Source organism: Sinocyclocheilus grahami, unplaced genomic scaffold, assembly GCF_001515645.1.
Source record: "Sinocyclocheilus grahami isolate Dianchi unplaced genomic scaffold, SAMN03320097.WGS_v1.1 scaffold648.1, whole genome shotgun sequence".
Classification (NCBI taxonomy): domain Eukaryota; kingdom Metazoa; phylum Chordata; class Actinopteri; order Cypriniformes; family Cyprinidae; genus Sinocyclocheilus; species Sinocyclocheilus grahami.
In genome coordinates, this window is record NW_015505827.1 from 131007 (window position 1) to 148266 (window position 17260).

Genomic DNA, 17260 nt, shown 5'->3' on the forward strand with positions numbered 1-17260 from the left:
ATATATATATATATACACGCACACACACACACACACACACATACATGTTCTTGCTGTTTTATAATTGACTTATTGTTTAAAGTTTGAAATAGTTCTCCCCTACCTTGTTTCTGGTCTCTGCAGCATCCGCGCATGTAACCGTAGTAACTGAATATATTAATCCTAGCCCAGCCCCTTAGACGCTACGTCATTTTATTGACAGGAGGATGCAGCGCGGGTTTCGCCAAGCTCGATACACACGCGCACTGATGCTTCCACATCCACACAGACACCCGGAGAGCGTCTCATCCTCTTCACCTTTTCTGTTCGTGTGCAAGTTTTTTTTTTTTCACTGAGGGTGCAAATTTTTTTTCAGACACCGACAGAAATGAATCCAATATTATTTTGTACGAGAGCCTGATAAATTAAAAAAATATATATATTTGTAATATTACTGAAAATGATTATTCTGTTGCTCTCATAAAGGAGCAATGGATATTGTTCTCGTTTCCAGCGTTAAATAAGCCTTTGCCAAAGAACAAAACATTATTTTGGGAAATGGGCAGCACTGCAATGGATCCTAAGAAGAAAAATGAGAAGAAAAATTCAAGAAAAAGGAGATCGCTTCGGATAAACATGCCCGTAAGTTCATTTCTGACTATACTGATGTTCTTCTCCCACAGATTCAAAGCCAGAAGTTGTGGACATGGACTGGAACGTGATACAAACTCAGACATGTAAATCATATGGTCTTTGCTCGCAATGACATTGTGAAATGACCTGTAAATTGATTTAACTTTTATCTCAGAAGGTTATTTTATCAAAGGCAATACATTTGTTTTTGTCTTATGTTTAGTGAATATATTCGTATTTAAACACGCTATGTTTGAAAAAATGTAATATTCTGAGATCCTGCAAAGGTGTATTTACATTTTATTTATTTATTAAATAATGTTTTATTTGTTATTATTATTATTACTGCTACAGTCCCAAATATTTATTTTCATAAACAAGTCCATGATATCATCACTTATAGACCAGGTATAGACTTCTGGCATGTGTGGTAATATATTTGTAACGATTCCACTGGAGGTGAGCTTAGTGAACCCACGCGCAGCTTTTATTAAACAAAAGTGATATCCAAAATACAAACAAATTTGACTTGACTTGGCTTGGCTTGAACAGATTTGGCATAAACAAAAACAAGAACTCACCAACAGAGGTACAGGGACAATACTCGACGGGAGACGTCAGGTGCGTTCGACTTCTTGCAGCACTGCGCAGACCGATCGGCGGCTGACTTGAAGCAGTGCATGCCGGTTAGAAATTTAGTCTGACTTGACCCGACGCCACGTCACTGTCACGTGTGGCATCAAAGTACCGCGATAGCGTTTCGAGAGCAGCCGGCTAACTCAGCCGGCACAGCTTTTTCAGAGCGACTGCAGGAGTGCAGATGAAGACACAGCTGTTTCACGATTAGCCAAATGCACCACATGACAACAATGATGTGTGTTTCTAACATCCTCAAATCCAATACTGCTTATCAATCTGTGTTTTTAGAACAGTAAAAGCTTTTTCTACTGTGGTCGCAATGTTATATTGAGTCACGTTTATCATGAAAGCATATATACCCCCACTTTATTAGTTTTTAAATAGTATATATTTACGTTGAACTTTATTCTTGAACAGATGGCGCTGTATTAAGCAGTATATAAAAAGTGTTTCTGTTGCTCATGAAAACGTTTCTGAAACATCTGTTTATGTGACAAATATTGCATTTTATTCACTTCATCTGTGATAGAGTATGCAAACACCGCGTGAGCATCACTAACGGGAGCAGAAAGTGTCCGGCTTGACGTGTCCGTTTTCAACTCCGCCCCTGACTGCAAGCGGCTACTCTCGTTGATTGCCGTCTGTAGCCGTGCTTCAAGTCGAACGCACCTAATGGCAACATGAGGGCTATAAATACCAAACAAAGTGGGTCACATGACACAATCCAACCAATGAGGAACAAGACACATGATTAGGACAACCAATCAGAACATGACACATACACTAGGCAGGAATACATGAGGATCAAGGGAATCACATGACTAGACAGGAACCATGACTAAACTACAAAATAAAAGACATGAAAACATGAACATGAAACAAAACACAAAACAGGCGTGACAGATCACCCCCTCTATGGGTGGCTCATGACGCCAAAACGTAACACCCACCCCAACCCAAACAACAAAAAGTTCAGGAGGGTGGAGGACTGGAGGTGGTCCAGCGGGTGGGATGGAGGGACAGGCCCATGAAGCGGAACCGGACCTGGATCATAGCATGGCAATGGACCAGGACTGTGGAGCAATGCTGGACCTGGAACATGGGGCAATGGCAGACCTGGGCAGTGGAGCAGAGGCAGGTCTAGACTGTGGACCAGAGGCGGGCCTAGGCCATGGAACAGAGACAGACCGTGAAACAGTGGAGGACCTGGGCCATGGTGCAGTGGCAGACTGTGGAGAAGTGGAGCAGGAGACCACCATGTCAGAGCCGGCAGAGCAGGAATCCAGGGCAGAGCCGGCAAAGCTGAGGACCACCAGGTCAAAACTGGTGGAGCAGGAAGCCAGGGTGGAGCTGGCGTTGCTGAAGAACAGATCGGACCGAAGATCCCCACGGTGGAGCAGATGACCACTTCAGTGGAGCTAATGACAAAGGGAACTACCACGGCGGATCAGGTGGGACTCGAACAGAGAGCATAGAGAGGTTAATAATGGCCTCCATGGCCGTGACAGGACAGGCAGAGAGTTCATGAACGGAAGCCGCCACCTCAGGAGATTCTGCAGCGGACTCATTAACAAGAGAGGCCTCTGGGGTAGACTCGTGGACAGGAGAGGCCTCTGGGGCAGACTCGTGGACTTGGGTAACAGAGCAGTAAGTAGCCCAAACACACAGGATGGCTACCGCCATAACAGGAATCACAGAGGATAAGGGAACAGTCTCTGTGATAGCCAGTGCTGAGACCCTGGGGATGCCAGCTGCTCTCACTGACAACAGAGGTGGGTCCACCACACTGGCAATCAGTCTTTTCAGTCCTGGCCCAAGCTCTGCATCCACAGGAGCTTGGGCACTATAGCCCCCCCCCCAAAAAATCCTTAGGGGAAACTTGTATGGTATCCGTGGCATGACAGGGTTCTGGCAAGGTGACCATGGCATGACAAGGCTCTGACATGACGGCCATCTTGACAGTAGGCTCTGGCGTTGTAGTCATCAGTTGTCGAGACTCAGGAGTGGCAGCCATGACATGATGAGACTCTGACGTGATGGCCGTGGTGTGGCGAGGTTCAGGCGTGGCGGCCATCTTGCAAAGAGACTCTTGAATGGCAGCCATCTTGCGGAGAGGTTCTTGAGTGGCCAGCATGACGTGAGCAGGCTCTAGCTTGGCAGACATGACGTGAGCAGGTCCTGGAGTAGCAGACATGACGTGAGCAGGCTTTGGCTTAGCAGCCATCTTGTGAAGAGGCTCTGGCTCGGCGGCTATAACGTGAGCAGGCCCTGGAGTAGCAGGCATGCCGTGAGCAGGCTTTGGCTGGGCAGGCACAACATGAGTAGGCTCAGAAGTAGCAGGTGTACCGTTAGCAGGCCTTGGAGTTGCAGGCATGATGTTAGCAGGCCTTGGAGTAGCAGGCATAACTTGAACAACTCCAGACGTGACAGTTGGGACATGAAAATGCTCTGGTGTGGATGGTACTGCAAAATTGCAGGGCTCCTCATCAGCCATCCCAACAGTAAATGCAGAGCCACTCAACTGGAGTGCAAAATCAATATATTGCTGTAGTGACCAGTGTGGGATATGTGGTGGCATTAAACATGATAGTTATTTTGTTAATCCGAAATGAAAAAGGTCCTTAAGAGCAATGTCACTGAAACCCACCTGGTCACATAGTTCACAAAAGTCTGCCCCATAATCCTCAATGGCCCGGTTGCCTTGTCGAAGGTACAATAAACAAGCTGCTGGGTTCATGGTTAGCGTAGAGTATTCTGTAATGATTCCACTGGAGGTGAGCGTAGTGAACACAAGTGCAGCTTTTATTAAACAAAAGTAGGAATGGGTAGATCGACACCTAGTGTCGAAACACGTTTGGAGTTGTTGACACACTAGTGCAGGGGTGGCGAACTCCGGTCCTGGAGAGCCGCAGCCCTGCAGAGTACAGCTCCAACCCTAATTAAAACCTACCTGCCTGTAGCTTTCTAGTAACCCTTCAGACTTTGATTAGCATGTTCAGGTGTGTTTGATTAGGGTTGAAGCAAAACTCTGCAGGGCTGCGGCTCTCCAGGACCGACGTTCGCCACCCCTGCACTAGTGCTTTAGTGGTACCTTGCTGTCTATGGGAGGGTCAAAGAGCCCTCAGATTTAATAAAAAATATCTTAAATTGTGTTCCGAAGATGAACGAAGTTCTTACGGGTTTGGAACAACACGAGGGTGAGTAATTAATGACAGAATTTTCATTTTTGGGTGAACTAACCCTTAACAATTCAATTCCAATAATGCTCACAAATCTGTGTTTTTATAACAGTAAAAGCTTTTTTAGTGTAGTCGCACTGTTATCTTGAGTAGTTTTTATTAAAAACACTGATAAAAACATTTATAGCCCCACTTTATTGGTATTAAGTAGCCTATATGTTTATGCTGAACTTTATTCTTGAACAGATGGCACTGTATTAAGCAGTATATAAGAAGTGTTTCTGTTGCTCATAAAAACGTTTCTGTGTATTTGACAAATATTGCATTTAATTCACCTTCCGCCCCGACTGCAAGTGGCTACTCTCGCCAGCCGGTGGCCGGCTAGTGTAATTCATCTCGAAGGCACCTAATGGCAACATGAGGGCTATAAATACCAAACAAAGAGGGTCACGTGACACAATCCAACCAATGAGGAACAAGACACATGACTAGGACAACCAATCAGAACATGACACATACACTAGGCAGGAATACGTTTGATCAAGGGAATCACATGACTAGACAAGAACCATGACTAAACTACAAAATAAAAGACAGGAAAACATGAACATGAAACAAAACACAAAACAGGCGTGACAGTATTGTATTTATGTCTTTGAATAATATGTGCATATTTAAAACAATCTGTCATGACATCTTGGTATTAGAATTTATTTATATAATTGTATTTTTTTGGTTTATAGTAAATATTGCAAAATAAGCATTATATATTTTATTTTGACAGTATTTTATTCATATTTTGTATTATTATTATTATCACATACTGCATGGTCTCTAAAATATTAGCCGCATATGTATATTAGCTAAATGTACACGTTTCCTGGTTCTCGGGATAATTAATGTTAGCACTTTCTAATCCTAATCAGCATCATTATATTCAAATCAACCACCTCCTCACATAATAGCAATGAACATGTTTTGACCAGGTGTGGACCATATTTCAATTGGCCACACCTGACTGAGTTAAACATGGAGTCAGTCATCATCTCTAATGGCTTAAAGAACCACAGATGACAGTCAGTTAATGTGTGGTTTTCCTAAATGAATGTTTAGAGAAACACAAATGCTTTTAATGAATTAATGATGATTAGTACTGATCCTGTATAGACACAGGTATTTAGTGAGAGTAACAGATGTAAGCAGTGTTTTGGTTCAGTCAGCTCAAGCTATAATGAAACCGTAAGTCTCTGTTTCTTCCAGTGCTAGAGCCACTGAGTAATCACCTGCATATTAGCTGTTTGCTGTCATTATCAGATCAGTGTCATTACTGAGTAATCCTATGAATATATAAACAATATTTTTCAGTAGGGAACACAGGCTCTGCAACGGACATGCAAGCATAATTTGTTACGTCGTGGCATTTTTGCCAGTTTCCTGACATTTTAACAGGAATATGTGAAATATGCATGAGGGTAAACAACCTTGAGCCAGAGAGATGAACACTTTGAAAACGTCCAAATGTTGATAAGCTCTTTATAGCATGCATTCATGAACAGAATGTAGTTTTAATGTTTTATGAATCTTGTATCGAGGATTAATATGAAAATCAGGGTTGGAACAACTTGTCACTCATAAAATGTCCAAAATTGACATATGACATTTATGGACATTCAAGTTAAAATCAGTAAACTATCAGAGCATATAACCACATTTACTGTCATTATCAGATCAGTGTCATTACTGAGTAATCCTATGAATATATAAACAATATTTTTCAGTAGGGAACACAGGCTCTGCAACGGACATGCAAGCATTATTTGTTACGTTGTGGCATTTTTGCCAGTTTCCTGACATTTTAACAGGAATATGTGAAATATGCATGAGGGTAAACAACCTTGAGCCAGAGAGATGAACACTTTGAAAACGTCCAAATGTTGATAAAGCTCTTTATAGCATGCATTCATGAACAGAATGTAGTTTTAATGTTTTATGAATCTTGTATCGAGGATTAATATGAAAATCAGGGTTGGAACTTCTTGTCACTCATAAAATGTCCAAAATTGACATATGACATTTATGGACATTCAAGTTAAAATCAGTAAACTATCAGAGCATATAACCACATTTACTGCTAATGTTATGAGCAAATAACATAAAAAGTAAATAAATGACTGAAGTAAAGGTCAAAAAGCCAGCATTGTTACTATGTACACACATACTTTTGCATGTAATCAACCCGGATGAACCCGCATGTACTTTTGTGTACATAAGCAATAGGTTCAGTGATTTCCCTATATTTTGAATTAATACAAAAATAGACACAAATATATCTTTCTGAGTGCTTTTTGAAGTTTAATTTGTTTATTTTTGTTTAGTTTTCAGTGGCAGGTGACAATTTTAGTGTGGTAAACTGAGATTCTTGCAATGTTGTACTATACAGACTTGTTAATAAGAAGTGTGCGTTATATTGAATGTGCACTTATTAAATCTTTAAAGTATATTTTAAAAAACTGCTTGCAGATAATATATTATTAATGAAATAAAAGACCACTCAAGTGTACTTAAATAGAGTATACTATTTAAGACTTAAGTATGCTAAAAAAGTACACTTTGTAATAATGTCAAATTAAATGTTTTACTTTAAAGTACTAAATATTTTGTAGTACTTTAAAGTAAGTTAATACATTATAAATGTATTTAATTGTAATTTAATTTATGTACAAGTTTAAAAAAAATTAAGTATATTTTAATTTGCTATAAATGCTTGTCACTATATTCAACAGTTCACTTCAACCATATTTCAAAGACAATGGAATTATGAAATTACATATAGATATGTACTTACATCCTTTTTAAGTGGGTCAAAAAGCACTAATTTAATTTTGTACATTTAAACTAATACTTTTTTATTTAATTGTAAATAATATCAATTAAGCATCTGAAAACATTCAGTTTCTTCTTTTAAAATATATAATTTATCTTAAAGTATTATAGAATAAGTGCTCTTTCATGCTAAATGCTAAAGTGTAGGCCTGCCTACTAAATTTTCACAAGGGTTCCCATGTTTTGGAGACCATTTGTGTCACGTGGTTGAATTATGATCTTTTGCTGTGCACTTTGACCTTTGCAGGGCTCCAGAGTTTGCTGATCTTGACTTCAGAAGGTAAAAAAAAAAGAGTGTTTTTCGGAAAAGTCAAGTCTCAAATATTGTACTTTAATTGATCTGTACACAACCTGCTGTCAGTTTCAACTTCAGCATCACAAGCGCTTGCATTTTGTGTCTGTGATTCACATATTCTGTTACATTGTGTCTTTTGTGACTCATGCCAACTACAGTGAGATGCTGAATGGTTGCCTTGGACATGCCTGATGCAATTTTATGATGTTTGTCACAAATGCTTTGCGGACCCCCGCCAGGCTGAATCTCTCCCTCAGTCATTACTTGCACTGTATTTTTCTCTGTTTATTCATACACAAACAGACAGAGCTGCAAGCCAGCTTGTTACCTTCCTGTATTTAGGTTTATTTAGGTATAAACACACAAATCCCCAGACTTGCCCCACTGACCTCCATGTTACTGAAGGGAGGTGCTGTATCATGTCAGTGAGTTATGACTGTCCTTGCTCCTTGGAGCAACCCTGCATTTGTCTAATGGGATTTCCGAATGCTCGCTTCTCGATGCAAGAACGCTGCAGCGGTAACTCTGTGAATCTGAGAGGGTGTTTTTTATTTGATCGCTCTCCAGTGCTTGTTCGCAGAGGTAATGTTTTGTCCTGATCTCTAGCCTGCAAATATGGGTTTGTAATCTGGTCTTGGGCTCCAAGGATATGGAGGCGGGGGTGCATTGAGCTCCCCATCTACAGGACAGATGGTTTTTCTGCTTTGGCTGTGGTCCTTCTTTTCTAGATAAGGAAACTGACCCGGATCTGTGTTGTACATTGGGAGATGAGGTACGATAAATGGCATGTTGCCAATACATCTGGCCAACTTGCTGGGAAATTCAAGCAGTTTAAGTACTTGTTGATTCTCATGTTGCAAACAAATCTTATGAAACATTTTCAAGGACGTTGATTTGAATTCTAACTCATGGGTTTGATTTTTCTTGGCTTTTACTCCCATTTCTGTCAGTTGGGAGTGGAACTGCTGTCTCAGGCTTTGAAAGTCAATCCTGTTACCATGGATATGACTGACCCCTTGTGAGACGAGAAGATTTGCAAGTTGAGGAGTAACATGAGTCAGACCGTAATGGATGCTTGTAATGAAAGAGACACGGAAAGGATGCTAAAAGCGATTAGCCAGTTTTGGATTTTACAATTGTGAGAAAAAATTAAATAACAAATACATCGAATATAGAAATAAAAGTGCTAATGTTGAGAAATGTGAAAGGTTCTAGGTAGAGTATCATTGGCTGAGGTTCAAATTAACTATATGATTCACATATTAAATTCATTATATGCTTCATCATTTTCTATATTACTATATAGTAGTAAAACACATTGAATATAGTAACAAATCTGAATAAAACTGATAAGTCAGCATTTACTCAATTTAAGTGAATCATACCGTAATTTTTTTTTAAATACAGTTTTATGTAATTATTTATTTTATAGAAGCAGGTTTATTGTAATTACAATACTAATAGGGATGCACAGATATTTATATTCAGGTTATTTTCATGTTATGGACAATATACTATAAATTCTATACTATTTTGTCTAAATTAGTAAAATCTGTTTTGTTAAATACTAAAAGTGAATTTATGAAAAATGACATTATGAATATGGATATTAATATTGAAATTTGCTCAAAAATACATTTAAATAGTTTTTAAAGATGCATTAGATGACTGCAAATGTCATTAATTGACATTATTTGACATTTTCAGTTTGTCAGCCATATTCCACCCTACATTCTATGTCATCAACCATAGAAAAACCCATATCAGATTCAGTCGATCACTAATGCTTTTATTAGTATTGATTTCATTAAGTAAATGGATGTATAAGAAAAGTGCACTAGGAAACACTAACAGTAGTGCTTTTTAATGTGTCACCGGTTACAGTAATTCTCTGTGTAGTGGGTAACAGGTCAGGCTAGCAAAGGGTTTTTAAACTGCATGGTACAGATCACACTAATACATCTCAAATATATGGAGTGACCGCTAAACAATCGTCCTCTGTGTAGCTACAATAGCGGATTGTGTAATGAGGATAAAGTTAATTCATGCACTTCAGTGACTCTGTGGTTTGTGCTGTTGTTTGAAATATCACTGCGTCACATTTACAGATTCTGAGCATTTTAGTGAGCTTTAGGTTACTGCCAAAGTGAGTTTAGGTACTAGTCTTTGAGGGTACGAGATTCTAGCAAACAGCAGCAAAATGGATGAAGAATTGAAGAACCTGTGTGTAAGTTTGCAAGCTGCTGTACTGTGCTATAGTTTCTTCATTTAGCTGTGAAAATGTTTTTAATGTTGTTCGAGAATTATCCCAGCTAACAGAGAACGTGCTCAGAATGTTCTGGCAAGGTTCTCTCAAAGTTTTGAACAAATGTTCTTTCATTAACGTTAAGAGAATGTTAAGTTATCTAATTACGTTACTAAAACATTTGCACATTTTAGTTGGATGTTAAGGTCCTTGCACACCAAGTCCAACATTTTTGTAGATTTTTTTCGTATTCGTCATCCTTTCTGCTTGGTACGGATGCGAAAACGCAGAAAATTTAACCTGATCCAAAAAAATTTATGACAGACGAAAGTTTCTGACAGTGTGTAAATGTGATTGACACAATGTGAGCTCGTATTTATTTTTTAACATGCAAAAATTTCGGACTCAGTGTTCAAAAACTTTTAGTCTCGTGATTTTTTTTAAATGTTACCACTTACTAATTGTTTCAGATGGTTCAGAGAAAGTAACATTCCCATAATGTTTGCAAAATGCAAAAATTGAACATACCTTATGTTTTTTCGAATGTTCATATCAAGTTCAGTTCAGAAAGCATATAACTTTTTCATAACTTAATGGGAAAGTTGGTCAAATGTTCTTAGAATATATTTTGTTTAGAAGGGATTCTGGTTGTACAATTTTCATAAACTGCCCACGTTTATCTCATTTCAACCCCCATGCAATCCGTCATGCTTTTGAGCCTTTTTCTTAAAGGTGACATATCATGAAAATCTGACTTTTCCAGGTTTTAAGTGCTATAATCAGGTCCCCGGTGCATCTACCAACCAAGGAATAAATGCAAAAATTAACCCATTCACTTTGTTTTGATAAGCTTTTTTCTGCAAGCATGTGAGAAAACAAGCAGATTTCGCTCCTTTGGTGAAGTGGCAAAGGGATCTCATTATAATATTACCACCCCTTAATCTGTAAGTTTCCACCCACGGCGCCGTCATTGTGTTTTCGCAAGCGACAACGGTGTATTAGTTCTAATGCCACGGCGAAACTTTGAGCAAAACATGCTAACTGTTCTGCCTTTGACTGCACAGACGAGCACAGAACAGAGTCCCAGCCTCAGAGGAGACAAGAGAGCAGTGGATTTATTTACTGTATATTGCTGCTGCCACACAGATCTAAAATAAACAAGCAATTTATTTCCCAGCTGTTTATCTTTACAGACATAACCGACTGTTTTTGTAACTCATGTGTGTTTTTAAAGTAAACTTGTGTGTGAATGAGAACTTAGTTTAGTACTCGCATGCTGTGACAGCCGCTTTCTGTCCGTGTGCTTCGGACGTGTGCGCTCAGAAAACCGTATATCAGAAGATTAAACTCATGTGGTTTAAAACGCATGATTTCAGCACGATAAACATGATAATCAGAACCAAAACAGAGTTTTTTTAGCAGATATGAGCTGTAAAGGCGCAGCTCTATTCTGGAAAAGGGGGCGGGGAGCAGCAGCTCATTTGCATTTAAAGAGACCGGCCCGAAAAACAGCGTGTTTCTGCTTCCACTCAAAATAGGCATTTTCAAAATGATATAATAAATGATCTGTGGAGTATTTTGTGCTGAAACTTCACAGACACATTCTGGGGACACCAGAGACTTATATTACATATTGTAAAAAGGGGCATAATATGTCACTTTTGAAGCTGGCCTGGTAAAATAGAACAAACGCTTGTTGATCCCTTTGGAGTTTCTTGGAAATCATTGTCCGATGTCCAAAAATGGGAGTCTATTGTGAGGTTAAGTGATGCTTGATTTAATCTGTGCATTACAGGTTTTACATCCATTCGCACAGACCGGGAAAAAATTGCAGGGCGGTCACATGAGATCATGTTACTTTAAAAACCGGTTTAAATGACAGAGGCCGTGTCGATGTTTTTAGTTGTCATTGCATGGCTGTGAAGATGTGTTGTCTGAAAGAAGTAGAGACGAAGCTGCAGTGACTGATGTTGATAAAAGTCAGTGGAATTTTGAGAAGGAGGACAGTGGAGACGTTTTGAATCTGCTGTGAGTTCTTCCAAATTGTTCTTGTATAACTGGCTGGGCAGTACAGGTTAGACGGATCACCCACCGAGTGTCCATCTGTCTTATGTGATGTGCTTCTGTTTAACTGTCCAAAGCGTTATACTCTTTCCTCTGTGCCTGTTATTTGTATAATTCCTTGTGATTTTGGGGTACTGTAGAGCTTAACCTTTGATCCATTTAGAAGAAAGCCACAGTAGATCTGTGAATTGTTGATTATGGTATTTGTATGGAGTAAATGAGAGGTGCCACAGTCATGAAAGTGATTTTTAATGAGCTCAATCATTGTGTTTGTTTGTTCTCCGCAGGACTTGAGCTCCTTCGCCATGCCGTTCCTGGAAGGAGATGCAGAACATGCCAAGGAGGTAACACAACCCAAACACATAAGGCTGTGCCAAAAGTAAAAACAGTTTTTTTTTGGTTTTGAAAATAATTTCTGTTGTGAAAAAAAGCATTAGAGTGACTAACAAATAATTGTTTTTTTATGTGCTTCCAATATTGTGTCATGGTTTAATGAATCTGAAAAAGCTGTTGACAGTTGCATATTCTTCCAAAGAATGTGTATATCACACATTTAATTGGTTTGTTTGAATTATGCAATTTCCTTAGTCATCACTAGCCCTGTGATGTATATTCCACCCCTACTTCATGTTGTTCTAAACTTGTAAGACATTTTGTGTGTGTGTGTGTGTGTGTGTGTGTGCATGTTTATGTGGTTTATGAGGACACAAATTTGTATAATAACATGGGTATGACATAGGTATTACAACGAGAAGGTGATTTATGAGGACATTTTCAGTGTCCCCGTAATTCAAAAGGCTTATAAATAATTCAGAATGAGTTTTTTTGAAAATCTAAAAATGCAGAATGTTTCCTGTAAGGGGTAGGTTTAGGGGTAGGGTTGGTGTAGGGCAATAGAAAATACGGTTTGTACAGAATAAAAACCATTACGCCTATGGAGAGTCCCCATAAACCATAAAAACAAACCTGTGTGTGTGTGTGTGTGAAACACAGACCTTTATCACATTCAAAAAACACAATAAAAGTTTCATGAAACTGATTCATATGATTGTGTGCTATATTCCAAGTCTTCTGAAAACATTTGACAGGTTTTGTGTGAGGAACAGACCCAAAATGAAATGATTTGCTGAAAACTGTTTCTTCCACTGCAATGAATCATTAAGTTGAACTTAATGATTATGAAATTTCTGGGTTTGGAACAACATGAGGGTGAATAATTAGTGAGAATTTTAATTTTTGGGTAAACTATCCCTTTAAGAACTAGACTAACACTGTGTACTGACTGAACCGCTTCATTGAAAAGATCTCAATTCATTCACATCACTACTTTTTCTCATGAACATACCAAGAGTATCTCAAGGTTTTTCATGAAAAACAACTTCAATTTCAGTCTTTTCCTCACAAAAGCTGTCATGTGACTTGAAATATAGTGCAAGAGTTGTATTATATAACACTTTGATGTGATATTTTGTCATTTTGGAGCTTGGCAATCCCACTCCTCATTTACTTTCATTATACTGACAGCAGTGGCCAGGATGTTCTTTAGAAATCTCGATTAATCGAAGTATCTCAAGGTTTTTCATGAAAAACAACTTCAATTTCAGTCTTTTCCTCACAAAAGCTGTCATGTGACTTGAAATATAGTGCAAGAGTTGTATTATATAACACTTTGATGTGATATTTTGTCATTTTGGAGCTTGGCAATCCCACTCCTCATTTACTTTCATTATACTGACAGCAGTGGCCAGGATGTTCTTTAGAAATCTCGATTAATCGCATCCAAAATAAAAGTTTTTGTTTACATAATATATGTGTGTGTACTGTGTATATTTATTATTTATATATAAAGAAACACATACAGTATATATTTAGAAAATATTTACATGAATATATTTATATTCATATTATATATAAATATATTTAAAATATAAACATAACGTATCTTTCTTAAATATATGTATGCATGCATGTGTGTGTATTTATATATACATAATATATATACACAGTAAACACACATATGTACACAAAAACTTTTATTTTGGGGTGCGATTAATCGCGATTAATCGTTGCCGAGCACTAGTTTTAATAGACTTTTAGTCACATTTTTCGTCTTTAAGTAATTTTAGGGCACATTTCTAATTTTCAATTTCATCTAATGTTATATTTATTGTATTTCTTTCAGCGTTATTTCAGTGAACAAACATGTTTATAATAGTTTTAGTGTTAGCTAATGATAATAACCCTGCTGAAGGGAAAGTACATGGTGGCCGAATGTTAATTTTGAGTGAACTATCCCTTTAACTTCAGTTACAAATCCCACTTTGTTGTATTCTGAGAGCAAGTGAGCGAGATAGATGGGATAGTTATGTAGTGTTTTTAGGTACACAGTGAGGTATTTATGCCACTGTGTGAGCCTCTCTGATTTAACAAAAGCCTCTTGACAAAACAAGGCCATCTGTTCTTTTGGCTGTCTAAACAGTTTTCAGTGGCTTTATCTGGCTGTTTAGCTGTGTGAAATTCCCATGTGATTGAACGGTGGAGACATCAAGGACTCATCTGAATGTTATGACGTCTCTTCATTCAGTATCTCAGTGTCTGTCTGTCCGTGTCCTTCAAACATGCTGTCAATGGTCAGCATAGCGTCACAGTAACAGAAAATATGCTTAGTCTGTAAGAGAATGCCATTCACTGATGATTTTGTATGCATAAAATGGATCATTTCTGACATTGCTCTATGATTTAAAATCTCAAGGATCAATATTTCTCTCAATATATGCTCAAAAGTGCAATGTTTCATTCATTATATTGTGCAAATGACTTCTAGTTGTGATATCTTCAGGAAATGTAAAAATCTGCTTTGACTAGCTGTTGTCCTAATATTGTATGTGATTGTATTTACTCTTCAGGGGGAGCTTAGCTGCCGTTCAGCCAGCCCGAGCAAAAACTTCTTCAGCCGGGGTCCGTTTAGTCGGCCCTCTAGCCCCATGTCCGCTCCGGCCCGATTCAGAAACTGCCCTGGATCTCCCAAACCCGTCTTCCCCTACTCCTCCAACCACGACTCCTCACCCAAGTGTTCACGTCGCCGCAGCTTCACCGGAATCTTTCGCTCATCCTCCAAAGACTCCACCAATCCCTCCACGTCTCCTGTCAGCATCAAACTTTTCTCTCGGGCCAGGAAAGGTAAGAGACACGTATTGTCAATCTCTTAAACAGCTGCCAGAATGCTTACAATCTGAAAAAGCAGGAAAAACATTTCAATGGGTCATCATGACAAATCACATTTCCCTTCCTCTTTGGAAATACTTTTGATAACTGACTTTTACAGTATAACTTAAAAATCCCTAGACTACCAAGACTATTTATTGAAACTACTAAAAGTACACTACCATTCCAAAATCAATAAATGAAAGAGAAAGAAAGAAAGAAAGAAAGAGAGAGAGAAAGAGAGATGGTAATAAAAAGAAAAAAGGAGGAATTCACAATATCTTGGCACCATATCATATTTTTTCCCTATCGGTATCAACTAAGATTGGATATTTAATTGTTGATGCAATTTTTACATGTGTGTGCCATCATTTAACAGCATTTAATTTAGCATTTAAAATAACTGATTTTATTTATTTATTAATCAGCCAGAATTGGTGCAAACATTATTTACTTTTAAGTAATGTTTGTTTATATCAATTTATGTCTCCTTACACTGGGAATGTCTTTTCAGTACTACTTATACTATTATTTATTATTGCTCTATGATTTAAAATCTCAAGGATCAATATTTCTCTCAATATATGCTCAAAAGTGCAATGTTTCATTCATTATATTGTGCAAATGACTTCTAGTTGTGATATCTTCAGGAAATGTAAAAATCTGCTTTGACTAGCTGTTGTCCTAATATTGTATGTGATTGTATTTACTCTTCAGGGGGAGCTTAGCTGCCGTTCAGCCAGCCCGAGCAAAAACTTCTTCAGCCGGGGTCCGTTTAGTCGGCCCTCTAGCCCCATGTCCGCTCCGGCCCGATTCAGAAACTGCCCTGGATCTCCCAAACCCGTCTTCCCCTACTCCTCCAACCACGACTCCTCACCCAAGTGTTCACGTCGCCGCAGCTTCACCGGAATCTTTCGCTCATCCTCCAAAGACTCCACCAATCCCTCCACGTCTCCTGTCAGCATCAAACTTTTCTCTCGGGCCAGGAAAGGTAAGAGACACGTATTGTCAATCTCTTAAACAGCTGCCAGAATGCTTACAATCTGAAAAAGCAGGAAAAACATTTCAATGGGTCATCATGACAAATCACATTTCCCTTCCTCTTTGGAAATACTTTTGATAACTGACTTTTACAGTATAACTTAAAAATCCCTAGACTACCAAGACTATTTATTGAAACTACTAAAAGTACACTACCATTCCAAAATCAATAAATGAAAGAGAAAGAAAGAAAGAAAGAAAGAGAGAGAGAAAGAGAGAAAGAAAGAAAGAGAGAGAGAAAGAAAGAAAGAGAGAGAGAGAGAGAGAGAGAGAGAGAGAGAGAGAGAGAGAGAGAAAGAAAGAAAGAAAGAAAGAAAGAAAGAAAGAAAGAAAGAAAGAAAGAAAGAAAGAAAGAAAGAAAGAAAGAAAGAAAAATGAATACTTTATTTAGCATGGTTTATTAAATTGATTAAATTGATCAAAAGTAGTGGTATGGATTTTTACATTGATACAAAATCTTTTTATTTCAAATGAATGCTGTTCTTTTGAACTTTCTATTAATCAAAAGAAAGAAAGAAAGAAAGAAAGAAAAATGAATACTTTATTTAGCATGGTTTATTAAATTGATTAAATTGATCAAAAGTAGTGGTATGGATTTTTACATTGATACAAAATCTTTTTATTTCAAATGAATGCTGTTCTTTTGAACTTTCTATTAATCAAAGAATCCTGAAAAAACAAAATATTAAGTAACAACTGATTTTAACATTAATAATAATCAGAAATATTTTTTGAGTACCAAATCAGCACATTAGAATGATTTCTGAAGATCATGTGACACTGAAGACTGAAGTAATGATGCTGAAAATTCAGCTTTGCCATCACAGGAATAAATTACATTTTAAAATATACTAAAGTAGAAAACGGCTATTTTAAATTGTCATAATATTTCACAAAATTACTGTTTTTACTGTGTTTTTGATCAAATAAATGCAGCCTTGGTGAGCATAAGAGACTTTTTTCAAAAACATTAAATAATCTCTGACCCCAAACTTTTGAATGGTAAATGTGTAAACTTGGCCCATTTTTTTTTTTTTTGGTAATTTTTTAAAATACATTTTAATGCAAGAAACCCAGACCAACTTTATCATTTGACTG

General features: G+C 37.8%; 2 protein-coding genes across 6 annotated transcripts in view; both read left to right on the plus strand.

Moving 5' to 3' along the window:
• Nucleotides 1-398: 398 nt before the first annotated feature.
• Nucleotides 399-15292, plus strand: LOC107558545 (5'-AMP-activated protein kinase subunit gamma-2-like). 2 transcript variants are annotated; one of them, XM_016242206.1, is made up of 3 exons: nt 399-621; nt 12205-12261; nt 14824-15292. In XM_016242206.1, the coding sequence occupies exons 1-3, from the start codon at nt 538-540 to the stop codon at nt 15124-15126; spliced, it is 444 nt and encodes a 147-aa protein (XP_016097692.1). In that variant the 5' UTR covers nt 399-537; the 3' UTR covers nt 15127-15292. The 2 variants fall into 2 exon arrangements, with proteins under 2 accessions (XP_016097692.1, XP_016097693.1); XM_016242207.1 differs by lacking the exon at nt 399-621 and adding an exon at nt 9763-9835.
• A 514-nt stretch (nt 15293-15806) lies between these two features.
• LOC107558543 (5'-AMP-activated protein kinase subunit gamma-2-like) overlaps nt 15807-17260 on the plus strand; it is a 59595-nt gene continuing 58141 nt past the window's right edge. For 2 of the 4 annotated variants that reach the window (XM_016242200.1, XM_016242198.1), the window contains exon 1: nt 15809-16112. In XM_016242200.1, the coding sequence (XP_016097686.1) occupies nt 15917-16112 (196 nt within the window). In that variant the 5' untranslated portion in view covers nt 15809-15916. Of the gene's footprint in view, nt 16113-17260 lie in introns of all 4 variants that reach the window. The other 2 variants (XM_016242197.1, XM_016242201.1) reach the window with 2 other exon arrangements.

Coding starts and splice junctions, on each gene's coding strand:
- LOC107558545 (XM_016242206.1), top strand. CDS start 538: ATGGGCAGCACTGCAATGGATCCTAAGAAGAAAAATGAGAAGAAAAAT. Junction 622..12,204: donor CGCTTCGGATAAACATGCCC/GTAAGTTCATTT, acceptor TGTTCTCCGCAG/GACTTGAGCTCCTTCGCCAT. Junction 12,262..14,823: donor ATGCAGAACATGCCAAGGAG/GTAACACAACCC, acceptor TTTACTCTTCAG/GGGGAGCTTAGCTGCCGTTC.